This window comes from Perca flavescens, chromosome 10 (assembly GCF_004354835.1).
Source record: "Perca flavescens isolate YP-PL-M2 chromosome 10, PFLA_1.0, whole genome shotgun sequence".
In the NCBI taxonomy this organism is placed as follows: domain Eukaryota; kingdom Metazoa; phylum Chordata; class Actinopteri; order Perciformes; family Percidae; genus Perca; species Perca flavescens.
The window spans coordinates 11,953,749-11,970,447 of record NC_041340.1 but is presented as its reverse complement, the minus strand read 5'-3'; the positions used below and the strand labels follow the sequence as shown (position 1 = coordinate 11,970,447).

At 41.7% G+C, this 16,699-nt stretch overlaps 2 protein-coding genes across 2 annotated transcripts; both read right to left on the bottom strand.

Moving 5' to 3' along the window:
- Positions 1-2,913: 2,913 nt before the first annotated feature.
- On the bottom strand, positions 2,914-5,119 carry and4 (actinodin4). The gene is made up of 5 exons (XM_028590229.1): positions 5,102-5,119; positions 4,665-4,728; positions 4,541-4,585; positions 4,283-4,443; positions 2,914-3,723 (listed from the first exon to the last, which is right to left on the bottom strand). The coding sequence occupies exons 2-5, from the start codon at positions 4,717-4,719 to the stop codon at positions 2,914-2,916; spliced, it is 1,071 nt and encodes a 356-aa protein (XP_028446030.1). The 5' UTR covers positions 4,720-4,728; positions 5,102-5,119.
- An 839-nt stretch (positions 5,120-5,958) lies between these two features.
- Positions 5,959-16,435, bottom strand: mcm7 (minichromosome maintenance complex component 7). The gene is made up of 15 exons (XM_028589240.1): positions 16,156-16,435; positions 13,215-13,294; positions 12,061-12,225; positions 11,709-11,833; positions 11,367-11,547; positions 11,136-11,273; positions 10,891-11,040; positions 10,641-10,755; positions 10,377-10,508; positions 9,976-10,059; positions 9,443-9,654; positions 9,082-9,347; positions 8,771-8,939; positions 7,433-7,542; positions 5,959-6,582 (listed from the first exon to the last, which is right to left on the bottom strand). Exons 1-15 carry the CDS (start codon positions 16,184-16,186, stop codon positions 6,357-6,359), a joined length of 2,184 nt encoding a protein of 727 aa, XP_028445041.1. The 5' UTR covers positions 16,187-16,435; the 3' UTR covers positions 5,959-6,356.
- Between the last annotated feature and the right edge of the window lie 264 nt (positions 16,436-16,699).

Genomic DNA, 16,699 nt, shown 5'->3' with positions numbered 1-16,699 from the left:
TATCTGGCCTAAATGAGTGAAATCCAGCGGATTTTCCGGTGGCAACGGAGCAATCCTGGAAGTGGAATATCAAGGATATAGACAATAGTATTGTATGTTGAAAAAAGTCATAAAAAAGTCATTAAAAGGTCATAGTATTTTATGTGGAAAAAAGTCATAGCATAGTATGTTGAAAAAAATCATAAAAAAGTCATAGTATAGTATCTTTAAAAACGTCAACGTATAATCATAAAAAAGTCATGGTATAATATGTTGAAAAAATCATAAAAAAGTCATAGTATAGTATGTCGAAAAAATCATAAAAAAGTCATAGTATAGTATGTCGAAAAGAGTCATAGTATAGTTGAATATAAGTTTAAAAAAAGTCTTAGTATAGTATGATGAAAAAAGTCCTAAAAAAGTCATAGTATATCATAAAAAAGTCATAATATAGTATATCATTAAAAGTCATAGCATAGTAAGTAATAAAAAGTCATAGTATAGTATGTCATCAAAAGTCATAAAAAGTCATAGGATAGTATGTCATAAAAAAGTAACAGTATAGAATGTCATTAAAAGGTCATAGTATAGAATATCATAAAAAGTCATAGTATAGTAAGTCATAAAATGTCATAGTATAGTATGTCCTCAAAAAAAGTCATAGAATAGTATGTCATAAAAAAGGTTTTTCATAAAAGGTCAGTAAAAAGCTCCCACTGTGTTAGACAGCAAATAAATCGTGTTGAAGCAATCTTTCTGATATGTAATGCCAGCTAAACTAGCTAGCATTAGCCAACTTCATAGCATTTTTCAACTAAATTTCAGTTACAGTAGTGGAATGTAACTAACTACATATAAATTCATATATTAGTGCAGTTTATTCATTAGGTTTATTGCACTAGTTATAAAAGATCTCTTGTATATTCCTGTTTGCAAGTGGTATTCTTTATTGTCGCCCTGAAGGGACCACCTTAAACTTAGTATGGAGGGGATGTTTAGTGTCACCAATGATGGACAGTGCTTCCTGTGTAGACTTCACTACAAAGGTCATCCGATAACCTTTGTTGCCGGCCTGTTATTAATCTAATAATATAATATACAGTACAGTATATCATTCTGAAATCGGCCATTATGCAAAATGAGTACTTTTATTATGTTTGTACTTTTATTTAAGTAAGATTGACAATGCAGGACTTCCACTTGTAACAGGATTTCTACACTGTACTACTCAGTTTTACTTAAGTAAAAGATCTGAATGCTTTTTCCACCACTGTAAGTTACTATGTGTCCCATTATTTTCTTTTCAGAATGAGAGAGTTTTATACGCAAATGAAGCCTGTTGGAGCATTTGGAGATTAGAATACAACAAGAAAACTTGTTTTGATAAACATTATAGCTGTGCTATATATGTAAAGCGCCTTCCTTCTTAAATTAAAAAAAATGTGCGTGCCAATCACTTCCTCTCTTTTGGGCTCAACCTCTGGTGATTCAAATGTTTGTTCACTCCCCTGGAATGCAGATTTTAGCTTGGAGCAAATTCCTCACTTGTATATATTGAAAGATTTGAATCTGCACATCAGACAGAAACTTATAAAATGTAAACATTTGGACTTAATAATCTGTTTTAGCAGACTAAAAGACTGTGTTGTACTGTGTTGTACTGCCAAACAAGTGCTTTCTATAACTGCATTTTATTTTCCCTGTAGCAATGTAACGACGTGGGCCTCATGGCCTACTTAGGCACCATCACCAAGACCTGCAACACTATGAACCAGTTCATCAACAAGTTCAACGTCCTGTACGTCAGACAGGGAATCGGCCAGAGGATGAGAGGACTCTTCTTATAAGCTGGCTGAAGCAGAGACACGAACAAGCACTGCAGTTTCTTTTTCTGTTTTTTTGTTGTTGTTGGTTTGTATGTTTTATTGGTTAGCTAAAACTAATTTTACAGTAGCTTTTTAAAGCAGTTTACCATTTTTAAAAGTGTATCTAAAAGCATTAGTCAGTACGGAATCCCTCGACTCTGTCTTGGGTATGCACAAAAATTAAATGAATCCATTGCTTATGAGCGTGAACATTAATTTACCCCGTTTGTTTCATGTTTCTGTATGTTATAAATGATCTGCTGATGTTTTTCATGTGACTTTGACTCCTCTTCTCTCTAAGCTGTAAAAGGGTAGACATTATAGTAACTGTACACAACACACAGCTCATAAACATGTCAGACTTTGTAATGAGCCTATGAAAGTCAGCTATGTGTAGCTGCAGGTTTATTGTCAGGAGTGTTTGCAGTTAGCTCGTCTTTTGAAGTTGTGTTCCTGCTGTTCAATTGCCTATGGAGGTTTTTAACAGACAGGCAAACGTGGAAGGAAAAGAGGGGTAGAGGGAATTATAGCTCCAGAGTCATGGGTCTTACAGGAGTCAGCATTTTTATGGGTATTAAATGTACAGCGGAACCAGAATTAATGACCCTGCCCCCAGCCTGCAAGTTGGCACTGCTCCTTCACTCGTCTGCCATGTGGCACTGGGAGGAGCAAACATTTTCTTTCCTTTCTGTCTTTTTGTACCTTCTTAAAAAAGTATATTCAAAGCCAAAATATTCCTGATTCACTGATAAGAAATGGTTCTGTGACACTTTATTATCTCATTACATCAAAAATCATTTGCATTACATGCTTGGGTGGACTGAAAACAGATTTTTTTTTACTTATCGACAGTGATGGTAAATACATTAACAGTTATTTATCAATGTAATAAGGTTTAAACAAATACTGCAGCTTTTCACTGCTTTAGTACAGGTTGTATTCCATGTATTCGCATTTGCAAGATGTTCAAATCTCTCAAAATATGAAAATGTTCAACTTAGATGTTTTCAATCAGTCTTGTTTTATTTTAAAGTAAAAACACCTTTCTTCCAACACATCCTGGATGTTTTTACTGACTGTGGCCTGACTCTGCAGGCTCATCGGCAGCAGCAGCCGGCTGTGGGTACTGGAAGCGGGCCGGGTCATACAGATCATCCCTGGGGTTGTAGGGCATGGGGGGGTAGTAGTAAGGGTATGGGTAGAGGCCTACTTTCTTCTCAATGGGAGCAGGGGGAGCTGGCTGCTCCACTGGTTCCTCTTTCTTTTCCTCCTCCACAGGAGGGGGTGGTGGTGGCGGCGGGGGGACCACAATCTTCCCCTTAATGGGCCTGGGTGGGTGGTCAATCAGGCAGTCAGGGTCCCAGTAGGGGTCACAGTCGTACTCCATACCCTTGAAGGTGCGGATGGGGACCGGGAGAGACTTCTTGACGAGGACAGGTGGAGGTGGAGGTGGGGCGGACTTCTTTGGTGGAGGGGGAGGAGGTTGGGGCACTGCGACTGGAGCTGGAACTTTCTGGGGAGTGCAGTGGGGGTGGTAGCGGGGGTCGCAGAGCACAGGCACGGAGCCGGTGGGCAGGTAGACGATGTGGGGCTTACAGAGGGGGTCTTTCTTGTTGCAGAGGTAGAGTACATCAGCCTGGGAAATGGCTGGAGCAGGAGGGAGAGGAGCAGGGGTTGCTGGGGGCTCTGTGGGCTTTGGGCCCCCTTTCATTGGGGGAGGAGGAGGAAGAGCGACTTTGCAATTCTTGTCTGTAGCTGGGTCACACATGATCATCGGCACTCCCAGTTTGTTCTGGAAATAGGACGCGTCGGGGCCATAGGTGTGCTCCAGGTACCTCATCTGCTGGTAGAGCATCCGCAGCTTGTCGATCTCATAGAGCTGAGTGGTAGGAGTGGAAAAAATAGAAAAAGATTAAGGACTTAAAATACTCAAGGACTTTTAATAATAATTAAGGAATTAAGGACTTTTAATAATAAGGATAAATCAATGGAGAGCATAACGTATACAAAGACAGTCCTGAAAGCCATCAACCCACAATAGGATTTGAACCGTGATCTTATGACTTATATTCAAGAAAGTGGGGTCTGCATACTCTGCACTGCAAAATGAAGATCACCATCGAGGTAGTGCAGGGATTAAAATATCTAGACGAGGCTGACCATGTAATCAAAACGTTCCTGGTTTGAGTCCAGTAACATTTCATCCCCCGACTTTCTCCCCTCATTTCCTGTAAACTCTCTACTGTCCACATGTCCACAGACTAACTGGACTGACACAGTGTGGATTCTTCTTTTAGTTAATGTCTGCTTTTATAATTGTTCTGCAAGTCATACTACCAGAGTAAGGCATTTGATTCTCACTGGAGTCTCCCAAAATAAGAATTTGTAAACGTATCCATTCCCAAAGTATCATATCTTTACAGGCAACGTATATTTACCCCCTCAGTGTGTCCGATGCTGCTGTAGTAGCGGTAGTAAGCCTGGAAGTCTGGGTTTCCTCTGTACCACCTGGGGTCCACGTTACGCTTCGGTCTGGAGTGACTCAGAAAGCCATTTGCTTTCTCTGAGTCAATACCAACACCACCGACGGGTACCATCTCTGTTAACAGAGGAGATGAAGCTCAGTCCCTTAAAGATGAAAAACCTCTTAACAGTTATTTAACTTTATTCTGAAGTTATTTAAGATCTGCACTTACCTTCCTGCTTGATGGCGTTTAACAAAGATTTAGCCTCCAACAGGCCTGAAAGAGGAGACAAATCATTGGATGGATGTTGATTATGTTTTTGTTGAAGCAGTTGTACAAAAGAGTCAGAACTGACCTGGGAGCAACATCAGACAGCAGAGTGCCCCCAACGACCACAATGAAGAAATCATCTCGAACCCCTGTGTTTCATGGCATAGATTAGGATCATTTAGGGAAAAAAGTACAGTTCTCACCAAATCGTTATTTGATTAATATAAAATAGAATTTGTAATCTTTATAAAACAAACTTTAAAACCAAAATTGTAATACAGTAACTTACTGTAATTGAGGCCTTTCCCTCAAGAATTGAAATGTGTAATAGATTAGGAAAACATTTCTCAAGGCTGTTTCACATCATCAAAAGAAAAACTATATACGTCTCCAGGTAAACCTATGGTCCTACTTGGGTTCTAAATACACACGGATTTTATACCATTTAACTGAATTAAAGGCAGTTTTTAGAACCAGCACTTCTAATGCCTAATGACAAACACTGTCCCATGTTTTACTCACCTGCCTCAGGAAGCTGTCTTCACTGCACTAACAGGGCCAAGTGGGTTAAATACAGATCTCTATGTCTGACCCCCTGAAACATTATCTCCTGTCCAATAGGACTACACCAACTTTGACACAAAAATCTTGTCTCCGCCTCTCTTTTAATACTGTTTAATATGGGGCCTTTGGCGCCAATTAGGAATGAAAAGCCCCTGCAGCTTTAGAAGCAAAGCCATAAAGAGAACAGACTTCAAATGGAAACTCCCTATTAAGTCTGTAAGGAAAGTATCACCTGCTGGGAGAACTGCAACTGTGGGGGAAAAAAAATGCTGCCTACAAACACAATAAAAATCATAGATGACGACAAACAGCCTTGTATGTATGTATGTATGTATGCATGTACACACACGAGTTGTTAAAGATTTCTAAAAAGACTGTCGGCTCCAAAAGGCTGTCATTTTTCAGAGAACACCTGCTTTTCTAACCTGCATTTTCAAGAGAGATTGACTTTTTTTTTTTAGATAGACTAAAGGATTAATCAGGAAACAATCCTAAAATGAGTCAATAATGAGAATAATCATAGCAGCCTTAAGCCACAACCATTAAATATTTGAAGACATAACCTTGGGCCTTGAGGAAATTGGACATTTCACAAATTTATAGACTAACAAATAACGAAAATAATGGTTAGGTTCAGCCCTGTATCTTTGCACGTTTTACGAGCAAGACACGTTAAGGGTGTATTGAAAGCAGCAGTTATGTCGAGATGGCTGCTCCAGAAACAAACCAGGTGTTCAGAGGAGATTGTGGCACACTCCCAACTTTCTGCATCCCATTCCATGTGCGCACTGGAGTCCAAATGAACCACAAAGATCTTAGTATTGAACCATCAATTTATTATAAACTATCCATCACAATACAAGGCTCAACGTTAATTTATCTTGCTCAATTTGCCCGACAGTGTGTAAAATATACAGAAATGCTCCGTGTCAAAATCAAGTTTTAAGCTCTAAATTGCAGATACTACACGAGCCCAACTTCTGACATACATATTTACAAGAGATATACTGGTGAACAGGAATGTTAACATAAAAACACTACAAACTGCAGGGATTCTTGCAAAATAGTCATGCTCAAAAAAATGTCCAAGTTCAGCTTGATTTTTGGGGGAAAATGCAGACCCCCAATAGAAGTCTGAAGAAAGCCCACAATAAAGAGTTTTCCCCTGAGGTGGCTGAAACACAGCGTGCATAAAGACATGTCCCAGGTTTCTTCAGACAAAGGTGATGCGGCTGCGAGCCTGGTTGACCTGCCACACATTCAGCTCCTCGTACTCCTCCAACGCCTCCTGGAACTGGTCAGGGGTGAAGCCACGAGAGACGCAACGCTGCTCCGCTTCAGCCATGCGAACCACCCCACCGGCTCCACCACGGCCTGCCACGCCCTCTGTGGAGAGCTCTCGCACCAGAGAGAAGATGACGTCGGCCGGACGCTGTGTCCTGTACAGAAAGAATCAAGAGTGGAGACTTTTAGACCTCAGAACACTACTCACGTAATTTGCCTTTTGTTGCATTGATGTTGAGTTAAAAGGTCAATTAATCTTTTTGGGGCATTTCTGCCTTTATTGGATAGGAAAGCTGAGATATGAAAGGGGAGAGAGGGGGTGGGGGGGCGAAGACCTGTGCAGGAAAACAGTCACAGGTCGGACTCGAACCCTGGACCTTCTGCGTCGAAGAATAAACCTCTGCATGTGTGCCCGCTCTACCAACTGAGCAAGCCGGCCACGTGAATATTCATTTTAAGGAGTAGTTTGACACTTTGGAAAATTATTCAGTTTCTTGCAGAAAATTAAATAAGATATCTGCTACTCTCATGTCTGTCTGGCACATAACACTCCTAAGACCACAAATCATTTTTACACTTTGAGTAAGGTCAGTCGCTTCTGATGTTTAGACTTTATGCTAAGCTAACCATCTGTCTCCAGCTTTATTCTCAACATGAAGACATGCATGTGTATCAATTTTATCTAACTTTCAGCGAGAAAGCAAATAAGCATTATTTGTGTAACTACCTGACATTGTGCTTTATAACTTCCAAGAGACTTTCAACAGTATATTAGAAGGGGTGTGAAAACATCACTATTCTTGACGCCTGTGTCAGTGAACATGCTTCCATGTTCAGACAGCGCTATAAAAATTTTTACAGCTTCCTCCAGGATATGCAGCTACTGTTACAGGCATACAAGAAACTCGTAAAAAAAAGGGGATTCCGGGTTGGACGACATCCAGTCACCAACCTGGAGTTGGAGCTAAACAGATGCCATCGTTAAAAAAAAGCATTAACACTAACCTTGTGGTGCTGGACTTGTCCGCTTGTAGCGAATCCTTTGACATCTCCATCAGTCTCATTGCCTCGTTGACATCTTCCTTCTCCACGGTCTCCATCATGCGAAGGCGAGCCTGCAGTGACGCAACAAAGAGGAATGAGTGGGGATTGTGACTGAGATAGAAATAAAAATCTAGTAAATGTGTATCATTTCGGAAATTGAGTTTGACAGCAGATTTGTCTTGATAACAAAGGCTGCGCTGTGCCGGCACTGTCAGACCGAGACAAGTGCAATGCCCTCTGGGATGGCCGGCAATTGCCCAAGTCTCCGCCTCTCAACACCAGCTAGTCTCTCACAGGTTGAAATTAAAAAAAACACCAAAAACAAAAATGCTAAAAAGAGAAGCTAACACTTTGAAGATCAAGTTTTTCCTTTTAATGTAGAACATATTGGCGACAGTTCTGACCATGGTCAGTTTTGCATGGGTTTGCACAGCTGCTCCTAACGCACACAGGCTGACTGCCCACCCTGCAAAGCTGGCCAGGATCAGACCAACCTCTCTCTGCAGCTCACTCATGATGATTATCCAGATAGAACATCTGCAGCATCTGAACAAACGCAAAGTCCAGCCATTGTGCAGCAAATAAATACATTCTTGATTATCTACATTCAAGTGGGGTTTTTTTTTCCCCCCACAAAAGGGATGGTTGCAGTTTGCCCCCTTGTGGACATCTGTGTGCAGCACATTACCAACCTGTCTGCCTGAAGTGCTGGTTTTGCAGTAGGTGGATGACTGCTACCTGCACAAACAGCACTTTTGACACCCAGAGGCCAACACAAGACAATAAAAACACTCAATTCAGGAAACAACTTTCTCTTTTCTTCTCAGGAGGCAAAGAACAAAATACACCGTTACAAATGCATGCATTTATCCGACTTGCTATTGCTGAGTCATGATGAGGAATGATGACTATAACCCCGGTGTTTGGCAGACTGGAGATCTACTGTCCGGTGTAGGAAAGAAGTGCTTACACTGCAGTAGGCCATGTTAGCATCACTACCTGCACTGTAAGCACTTTATCGCACATTGGACTATTGATGAAGAAACACAAGGATGATCACACTATGTAATTCCATAATCAACTTCACAATAACTTGAACAAAATAGTAGCCCCATCATTTTATTGGGCACAGTTTAAAATGGTACCAGTCAGGACTGCAGTGTTTATAAAGATAAAATTCAAATCAAGTTTTTTGTATGTGACAAAAACTATACACCTGCTGTGGTGTCAATTATTGCAAGCGGCCTATGAAAGTTTCCCGCCACCTACAGCTCGCTACAGCTGAGGGGATGTTCTCACCAGGGCAGTGGACAGTCGGAGGATGGAGAGGAGGGTTCGGGCGGAGGTGAAGGTGGTGTCTTTGCTGACTCTGGCCTCTTTCCTCATCTCTACATAAGCAGCAGTTATGTAATCAGCCAGCGACTCCGGCACCACAGGCTGCCGCTTCTTACACACAGCGATGTAACGCCTGAAGGGATTCACATTTCATATTTTTGTTAAACAATATTGCCTAGTTGGTAGGTAGGTTTGACATACTGTTTTAATAAAAAAAAAAAAAAAAGAGTGGGGAGGTTTAACAAAACACTTTGAAATGTAATGCAGATCATTACCTCATCAGCTTCATATCGATGGGGGTGAAGTGCGTGGGCGGCTGGTGGCAGTGCTGGTGCACGTAGGTGATGTGCTGGGCCAGACGCAGGTCAGCATCGGCATCCGGCTTGTCCTGGATCAGCCAAAGCAGGTCGAAACGGGAGAGCAGAGCAGCTGGGAGCTGAATGTTCTGCTCAAGGCTCTTCCGGGGATTGTAGCGGCCATAGGCGGGGTTGGCTGCTGCTAGAATAGAGCAACGGGCGTTGAGGGAGGTCATGATGCCGGCCTGGAAGGGAGCGAAAAAACATTGGTTGAGATGTGACACAAGAAGTTAGATTTGAATAGTCAAACTAATTGCGTCACCAGGGCCGTTCCGTTTACCTTAGCGATGGAGATGGTCTGCTGTTCCATCACCTCGTGGATGGCTGTGCGGTCGGCGTCAGCCATCTTGTCAAACTCGTCGATGCAGCAGACGCCCAGGTCGGCTAGCACCAAGGCTCCACCTTCCAGGGTCATTTCTCCAGTTACGGGGTCACGCATCACCGCTGCAGTCAGACCGACGCCAGATGAACCACGACCGGTTGTGTACTGGCCTGAAGACCACAGAGGGGACATGAGAAAGTGAGCAAACCTGGGTGAAATGGCGGTGGCATGCATTTTATTTTTAAATTGCAAACCAAGACATTCAGACACTGGTATTCGGTTGTCATTTAAAGCGGAGAGTAGAATGATTAGAAACCCACAAAAGTAGGCAAAACTAAAGTGTCCAAAATCTTTAGTCTTCTCTAGTCAGACAATCACATCAAAAGTTAATATTTTACCACGTAAACCCTAATGTAATGAAAATTGCTTACGGGATAAAATATTAAACCAGATACAGGACTTTTACTCCAAACAACAAGTTGTGCACTCACTTCGAGGAGCCAGGCGGTCAATGTAGGACAGCAGCTGGGACTTGGCGACTCCTGGGTCTCCCATCAGGCAGATGTTTATGTTGCCTTAAGGGAGAAGAGTCATAACAGGGAAAGCGTTGCAGTTATTAAAAATTTCATAAAAAAGGCCAACGCTTTGTTTTTGATTAATGCTTCACATACAAATATCGATTGGTCGGTCGGTGATATGCACAAAATTATTAACGTGATCGACCTAACCTTAAGAACGTATGTTCCAGGGGACGCAATCAAAAGCATTCTCTTTTTGTATTGTTGATTTATGATTTGCTACTGGGACAACTAGTATTTACCTCTGTGGTAAACAGTCCCAGTCGATTGGCCATTGTTTAGTAAGAGACTAAGGGGCATCTACTGGTGCTCACCTCTGATTTTCATGCCTTTAGGTGCCTGTTGCACCCCTCCAACCAGCAGCAGCAGCAGCGCCTTCTTTACATCTTCATGTCCATAGATCTCTGGTGCTATTGAGCCCGCTAGTTTCTCATAAAATCCTTCCTCTGTAACAGATAACACAATCACTTCAGTTGCAAAAACGGCGAGAAAATTGAATTCTCAGTATAGTCAGGTTTTGGCATTAATACTGGTTACTACAGTCTTATTTTATTGAAGTCAAGCCATCACACACAAACCTGTGATGCTGCGCAGCTCCTCCTCAGTCAGATCGTCGTTGCCGAGCTCATCATCCTCAGACTTGTTCATGAGTGTGATGCTATGAGCCTCCATGTAAGTTTCTGACAGAAGACCCTGAAATGACCCCAAAAAATAAATATAAATAAATCAGGACAGGGTGCATTGTTGGACTGTGGACAGCAAAAAAAACAACATCACTATGTGGGTTAAAAACAGACAAATCCCAAATTCAGGTTTACAGCTACATACCTGAGTAGCCTGTTTGAAGCCTGTGCGCAGAAGAGGGAGAAAGACTCCGGTGATGGCTACATGGTCGCCTGGCTGGGCAAGACGTGTGTTTTCTCCGCGGGCGTAAATAGACATGCTCCTTGGAATATTTCCGACGGGTACCTGGTCACTCTGTGGAACAACAGAAGAAACTCATGAGAAAACTAAAATCGCAACAATAAACGTCATGGCAACAGTGAGTGAGCATTTTAATCGTAGTTCCTTACATGTTCCTGAATACGCAGCTCCTGGAACTTGACAAATTTGGAGCCTCTGGTCTGCAGGTAGAGTCGACCTCCAGATTTGTTGGTGACACACTCTTGGCTGGGACACATCACGAGGGGCATGAAGGTGGGAGACTGGATCTGAAAGACAAAAAGAATTTATGAGGGACACCTGATAAATGTATGCATTGTCACAGGATGTAAATGATCACAGGACTAAAAAGCCAGTCTTACCGGTTGATAGGTCTCAGCGCCACACTGGTCACATGTGTACGTAGCGACAGCCATCATTGGTTTGACCTCAGTTGCCCGGGTCACTATGCCTCGAACCGTCACCAGATTCCCGATGCTGTCCGCTCGCACATCACGCACCACTTTGGGTTTAGCAGTGGTGGGGGGCTTAAAGTACAGCTCACTGTGGAAGGAGGATAAAGTTCATGAGAAAGGTGTTCAAAACGTAATTACATACGCAAGATTTACTAGAGCATAACCATTTAAAAAAAATGGAAGTACCACCGCTACGTACCAACTAAAATGTATTAATAAAAATACAACCCTGAGTCTGACTCAACTTACAATCTCCTCATGAGTTCAGGTGGGTATTGGTTTCGAGGGTCTCGGGTGTCTGCAGGGTCACGACCCCTCTGTTCCATCATCAGCCTGTGCTCAATGTATACGTCCAAAGAATCTTTGGCCACAATCTGGATAAAACAAAAGCATTTTTGCATTTCAATAAACCGGTATTTCACAGATACATTGGTGCTATGAACCACTTAAAAAGTGTATGTATGTATACACACATACACATACACACATACATTACATACACACACACACACACTTGTTTGTTTTATTGTCCAAACTGATCCAATCCAAATGCTTTAACAGTTTAAAAACCACACAGGATTAACTGTGCATATACACGCACATCTCTTTCTTTGTACTCTGGCAGCAGCTCGTGGACGGCGTCAGCGAGCAGGCCTGTGTAGCGCTTGGCATTCTCACAGATGCTCTCAACCAGCTCGGGGTCTTCCTCGGCCACATCGTCCAGTTCCACATAGAAAGACACCTGCTCCCTGTGGGCCAGCGCCACCTGTGTACACAGACAAGGAATCAGAAGAGCCACTTAATTACACAACCTTGTCTGCACAAATACTGCTCAATAAGAGTGACACCTCTACACTTTCACAGACTAAGGGAGCTGTGACAAATACACATCTATAATGTGGTAAAACCTGGCCTATACATTTTACAATCAGTGACAAAATTTTCTATATTGTATTAAGCAATTATCTTAAGAACATCAAGGCAATATATAGCTTAGCAGTTGCTAGATTTAACAAATCTGAAAAACCTTCAACCATTTGTCTGAACCTAGTCTTGACGTTCCACTTCCGGGATTTCTCCGGTGCTGCATGCATTTTCCGTTTTCTCTGTGCTGGAATTCTAAATTTGGTGGATTAATGAGGACTATTGTTGACTGCTCCTCAGATCTCTGCAGGGTCAATTGAGACAGCTAGCTACACTATCTGTCCAATCCAAATTTTCTCTTGCGTGACTTTTTGCAGCGGCTGTGTGGAGTTCAGCGCTGCCCATGACAATTCTGATTGGTTTAAAGAAAGGCCATTAAACCAGAGCACGTTTTCCTCCTATGCCCGAATGCTATGTAGAGTAGCCAGACCCCCCTCCAGCACACTTTGGAGTAGGGTCTGGCAAAGTGAGACTAGTCTGAACCAGTCCAAAAATAGCTTCTTAACCCTTATGCCACATGGGTGCCCCAAGTTGTCACTTCATAAAAAATAAATTGTCCAAAAAAAAAAAAAGAAAACAGATAAGGAACGAATTTTAGGTGTTTCAACCTAGTTTTGCTAATTTAGAAATTACTGTTTAAGACAATGAGTAGCTAGTTATTATTAAAAGAGAAAATTGATTAATCCATTTTTAGTTGACCACTCATCAGCACTTCTCCACATAATTTATTCCAGTTAGTATGATAATGTCAATATCATCCCTCAGTCAACAACATTCAAGTCAAGGCCAAAACAGCAACCTCTGATAGCTAAACTCATTTACTATACTTACAAGCTGAGCTCCATATTTGAACACCTTCTTCCCATTGTCATCCTCTGTGTAAAACTCCTGCAGGAACCTTTTGCATTTGTCTGCAAAACAAAAAAAAGAAAAAACACCTTCAGCATTATTTGACAGCAGCCACATTCAGCAGACACTAGGTGGAGATTGTTGTTAAATACACTGTATATTCACATAAATAAATCATTGTTTACTGAGGTTCTCTTTTCATTTGTTTAAATATTAACGCTGCTTTGAGTTTTAAAGCTTGATTAACATCACCACTACCACCAGTGGGCCTATAAACTGGGAGCTAATTTGTTGTGCTGCGACGACCCCCTTTGTTGAGCAACATGGCATCCTGTAATCTCGATGAGTCACTATTGCCTACAATAGAGCACAAACTGCCCCTGGTGTACCACATTCCCATCGAGTGTATATACAGTCATAGTTTTAGAGTAAAATAACCGACATTAACGAGCTTCGGGGTAAGAATGTAAATACAATAACAGGCGCGCTCAGTTCAGTGTCCATTTTTTTTTTCTTTGAGAAAACATCCCTCACTTGTCGAAAGAGCCACAACTACTAAACATATTTAATTCCACGTTACATGAAACGAAACTAGCCCTAGCGCAATAATTAAAATACTCCACTTACTTTGACGCTGTAGCAGAAAATATGCAGCTCTGGTTTATTATTTCTCTGTTCGAGGATGTTATTGTAAACAAAGCAGCACATGGCTTTTGTGCCTCGTCACTCAAGTATCCCTCCGCAACCACCTCCGCTTTTAAGAATAGTTCTGGCTGTTTTCAAACCAAGGCCAGCCATCTTTTAACGTAAGAGTTGATAAACAGACAGCTCCACCAACATTAGCCTTTGTTCTTAACATAATCACTCAGCGGTAAGCGGTCGCTAACTTTAATGTTTAACCCTGAAGGTTTCTGCCGGTTGATACACTCCAAGTAAAACTTCCAACTGAACAGTTACGTTAGTGTGATGCAGCTATATTATAGTCACAGATTGGAAGATGACTCAGGTATTGTTAAAACTGTAATCTCCAAGATTTCCATTAAAATAAATATCGGCTAAGTCATTATCGATGAAGGAGGCACACAAATGGTGACCGAGCCTATGGCCCACTGATGAAGGTATTGAAATATTACATTTGTAGCATTATAAACTGGGTGTCTGGCGTGACATCTCCCAGGGGAAAAAAAAAAATCCAGTATTATTTTTTTCCCCATTGTATACAAATAAAACAAAAATGGAACAGCAGACAATTTTGAAAACTTGAAGCTCATACACACTCCAGACCATAATAAAAGAATGAAATGTATTATATTTCTATGCTCCAGACTGCTAAACTCTCAGCACAATTCAAGTGTTTTCGCTCAAATACAAATTCTAAAATCAACCAGGACGGAATTCTTAAGCATTTCTACTTTTGTTAAATAAAATAAAGATCAAAATGCATTGTTACAGAGCCGTATCAGAATCAGCCATGTAAGCGTGATCACATACAAGGAATGTGACTCCGACTTTGATGTCAAAGTACATACACAGAAATAGATATGGCCTATGTACAGATATAAGTTTGTATATAAAACGTGAACTAGCATTATTAAACCCGTCAGAACATCTAAAGAATGGCACATAACTTGTGAAACTGACAGACCACTAGAGATAGCTAGCATGCTAACGTATCATAGGTTGGGGAAGCTAGCAGTTATTATAGGCCCCATGTTTCCCCAAAGTGGGGTCCGGCCATAGACAGTATATAAGAAGGGTCCGGGGCGTGATTATTTTTTTCCCAGGAAGGCGAAGGCACGTCCCGCCCTACTATGCCTCTGATTGGCTTACCCTAACCAACCCAACCAGAGCAGGTAACGCGTACTAGACAACCAGATTAGGAGTAGAAGCCTTCGCTATCCTAGGGAAATATCTTGGCGTCGGGGAACCCCCAGGGGTCCCCAGCACAAAGGGGAATCATTTATTTTCACAATAATCCCATATCCAGAACACAATGACAGAATTTATGACTATTTAGTCATGTTTCATACACGTTCTGTAATAAACCATCTAAAATCCCATCAGATGTGGGCCCCCGGGACGAAATTGTGGTCCGTGGTCTAATTTTCGTATTGATGTTAACGTTACTTGTTTGATAGCGTTTCGTTGTAACGTTATTGTGCCGTTTCATCATTGAGAAGCAAGAAAACCGCGTAACGTCAACAAGCTGGAGCCTTTTACACAAGAACATAACGTTGTATCCATCATGACGGTTCCAATAATGTTCTGAGTAACTGTAAGGACGTTTATGTGGATGTCTAATGTTACAATTGATAATTTGCTTTAAAAGAGGTTATCGCGAGATTGTTTTGTGTGTTAAAACCGTAAAATTAAACCATTAAAGAGCAAAAAGGGGCATCCGATGCAAACTTATTAAAAAGGAATATGTTGCTTCGTCTTCATTAACTTTTAGATAAGTTATTGTTGGACATGTGGCGCCTGCTCCTTTGTTTAAACGGATCCATCCGGGTCACTGTGTAGTTACAGGCTCCGAGAGTGAGCCTAGAAACTAGCTAGTTATGTTCAGAAAAGTTTGTGAAACTTCAAACCCACTTGTCCTGGCTTTATTGAGCTATACAATAGACATGCACACTTAGCTACACGCTTAATTTCAAGGGCCGTGGTCTAATGAATTTAAGACGCAGAGGGAAAACGAGGAGGTGAAGTTATCAGATGAGCGACTGCATATTTTGTAACGTTACTGCACAATCACAACGATTTAAAGGTAGGTTAGATTAGCGGATTTTATACCCAATGCACTCCATGACATAAGTCAGTAACTTGCGTTTCCAAAGAGCCTCTTAGAGAACGTATTTAGTTGAAAGTATAGCAATTTAGGCCAACCTGTTGCTACCATGCCGTTACTGTGAAAGTTACACATTACCTTTCTCTGCTGCATAATCCTTACGAGCCATGGCTGCAGACGTGGACTCTTAGGTTAGATAACTTGATTCCAAAATCCTAAAAGGTACCAACGGACCAAAATACAGTTTAAATTCACGGTTTAATCAGTTTACTATCACCGGAGAACAGTATTCATTCACTTGCAGCTTGCGGTTCTCCCCGGGTCGCGGTGCAAGAAGTGGCGCGAGTCTGACGTCTGCAGCAGCCAATCGTGTCGCTTCTTTCCGTAGGGAGAGGCGGGCTTTCGTGGTGGCGCGAAAGTTACTGACGATTATGTGTCACATGACTCGACAAACTTCCGTCCTGTTAGTCAGGAATGGCGCGAAAGGCGATGATTGGATTTCGTACAACAGTGACCCGAGACTGAACCCAAACAGTATAGACTGTCTTTCTCTATCACTCTGGACTGTAGTACTCAAATTACATTACGCAAGTCACGGCTAAAATACACACATTAAAGCCTCCCCGACTCCACATGAAAATATTCATTGTTTTTTCTTACTAGTAAACATAATGGTCATGTA

Bases quoted from the DNA above. Each gene is read 5' to 3' on its own strand.
- mcm7 (XM_028589240.1), bottom strand. From the start codon at position 16,186: ATGGCTCGTAAGGATTATGCAGCAGAGAAAG. The intron at 11,834-12,060 runs GTGCGTGTATAT...TGTTTTATCCAG, and splicing joins CAGAGTACAAAGAAAGAGAT to ATTGTGGCCAAAGATTCTTT. The intron at 11,041-11,135 runs GTAAGGAACTAC...GTTGTTCCACAG, and splicing joins AGCTGCGTATTCAGGAACAT to AGTGACCAGGTACCCGTCGG.
- and4 (XM_028590229.1), bottom strand. From the start codon at position 4,719: ATGATTTCTTCATTGTGGTCGTTGGGGGCACTCTGCTGTCTGATGTTG. The intron at 4,586-4,664 runs GTCAGTTCTGAC...CTCCTCTTTCAG, and splicing joins CTGTCTGATGTTGCTCCCAG to GCCTGTTGGAGGCTAAATCT. The intron at 3,724-4,282 runs GTAAATATACGT...CCTACCACTCAG, and splicing joins GCATCGGACACACTGAGGGG to CTCTATGAGATCGACAAGCT.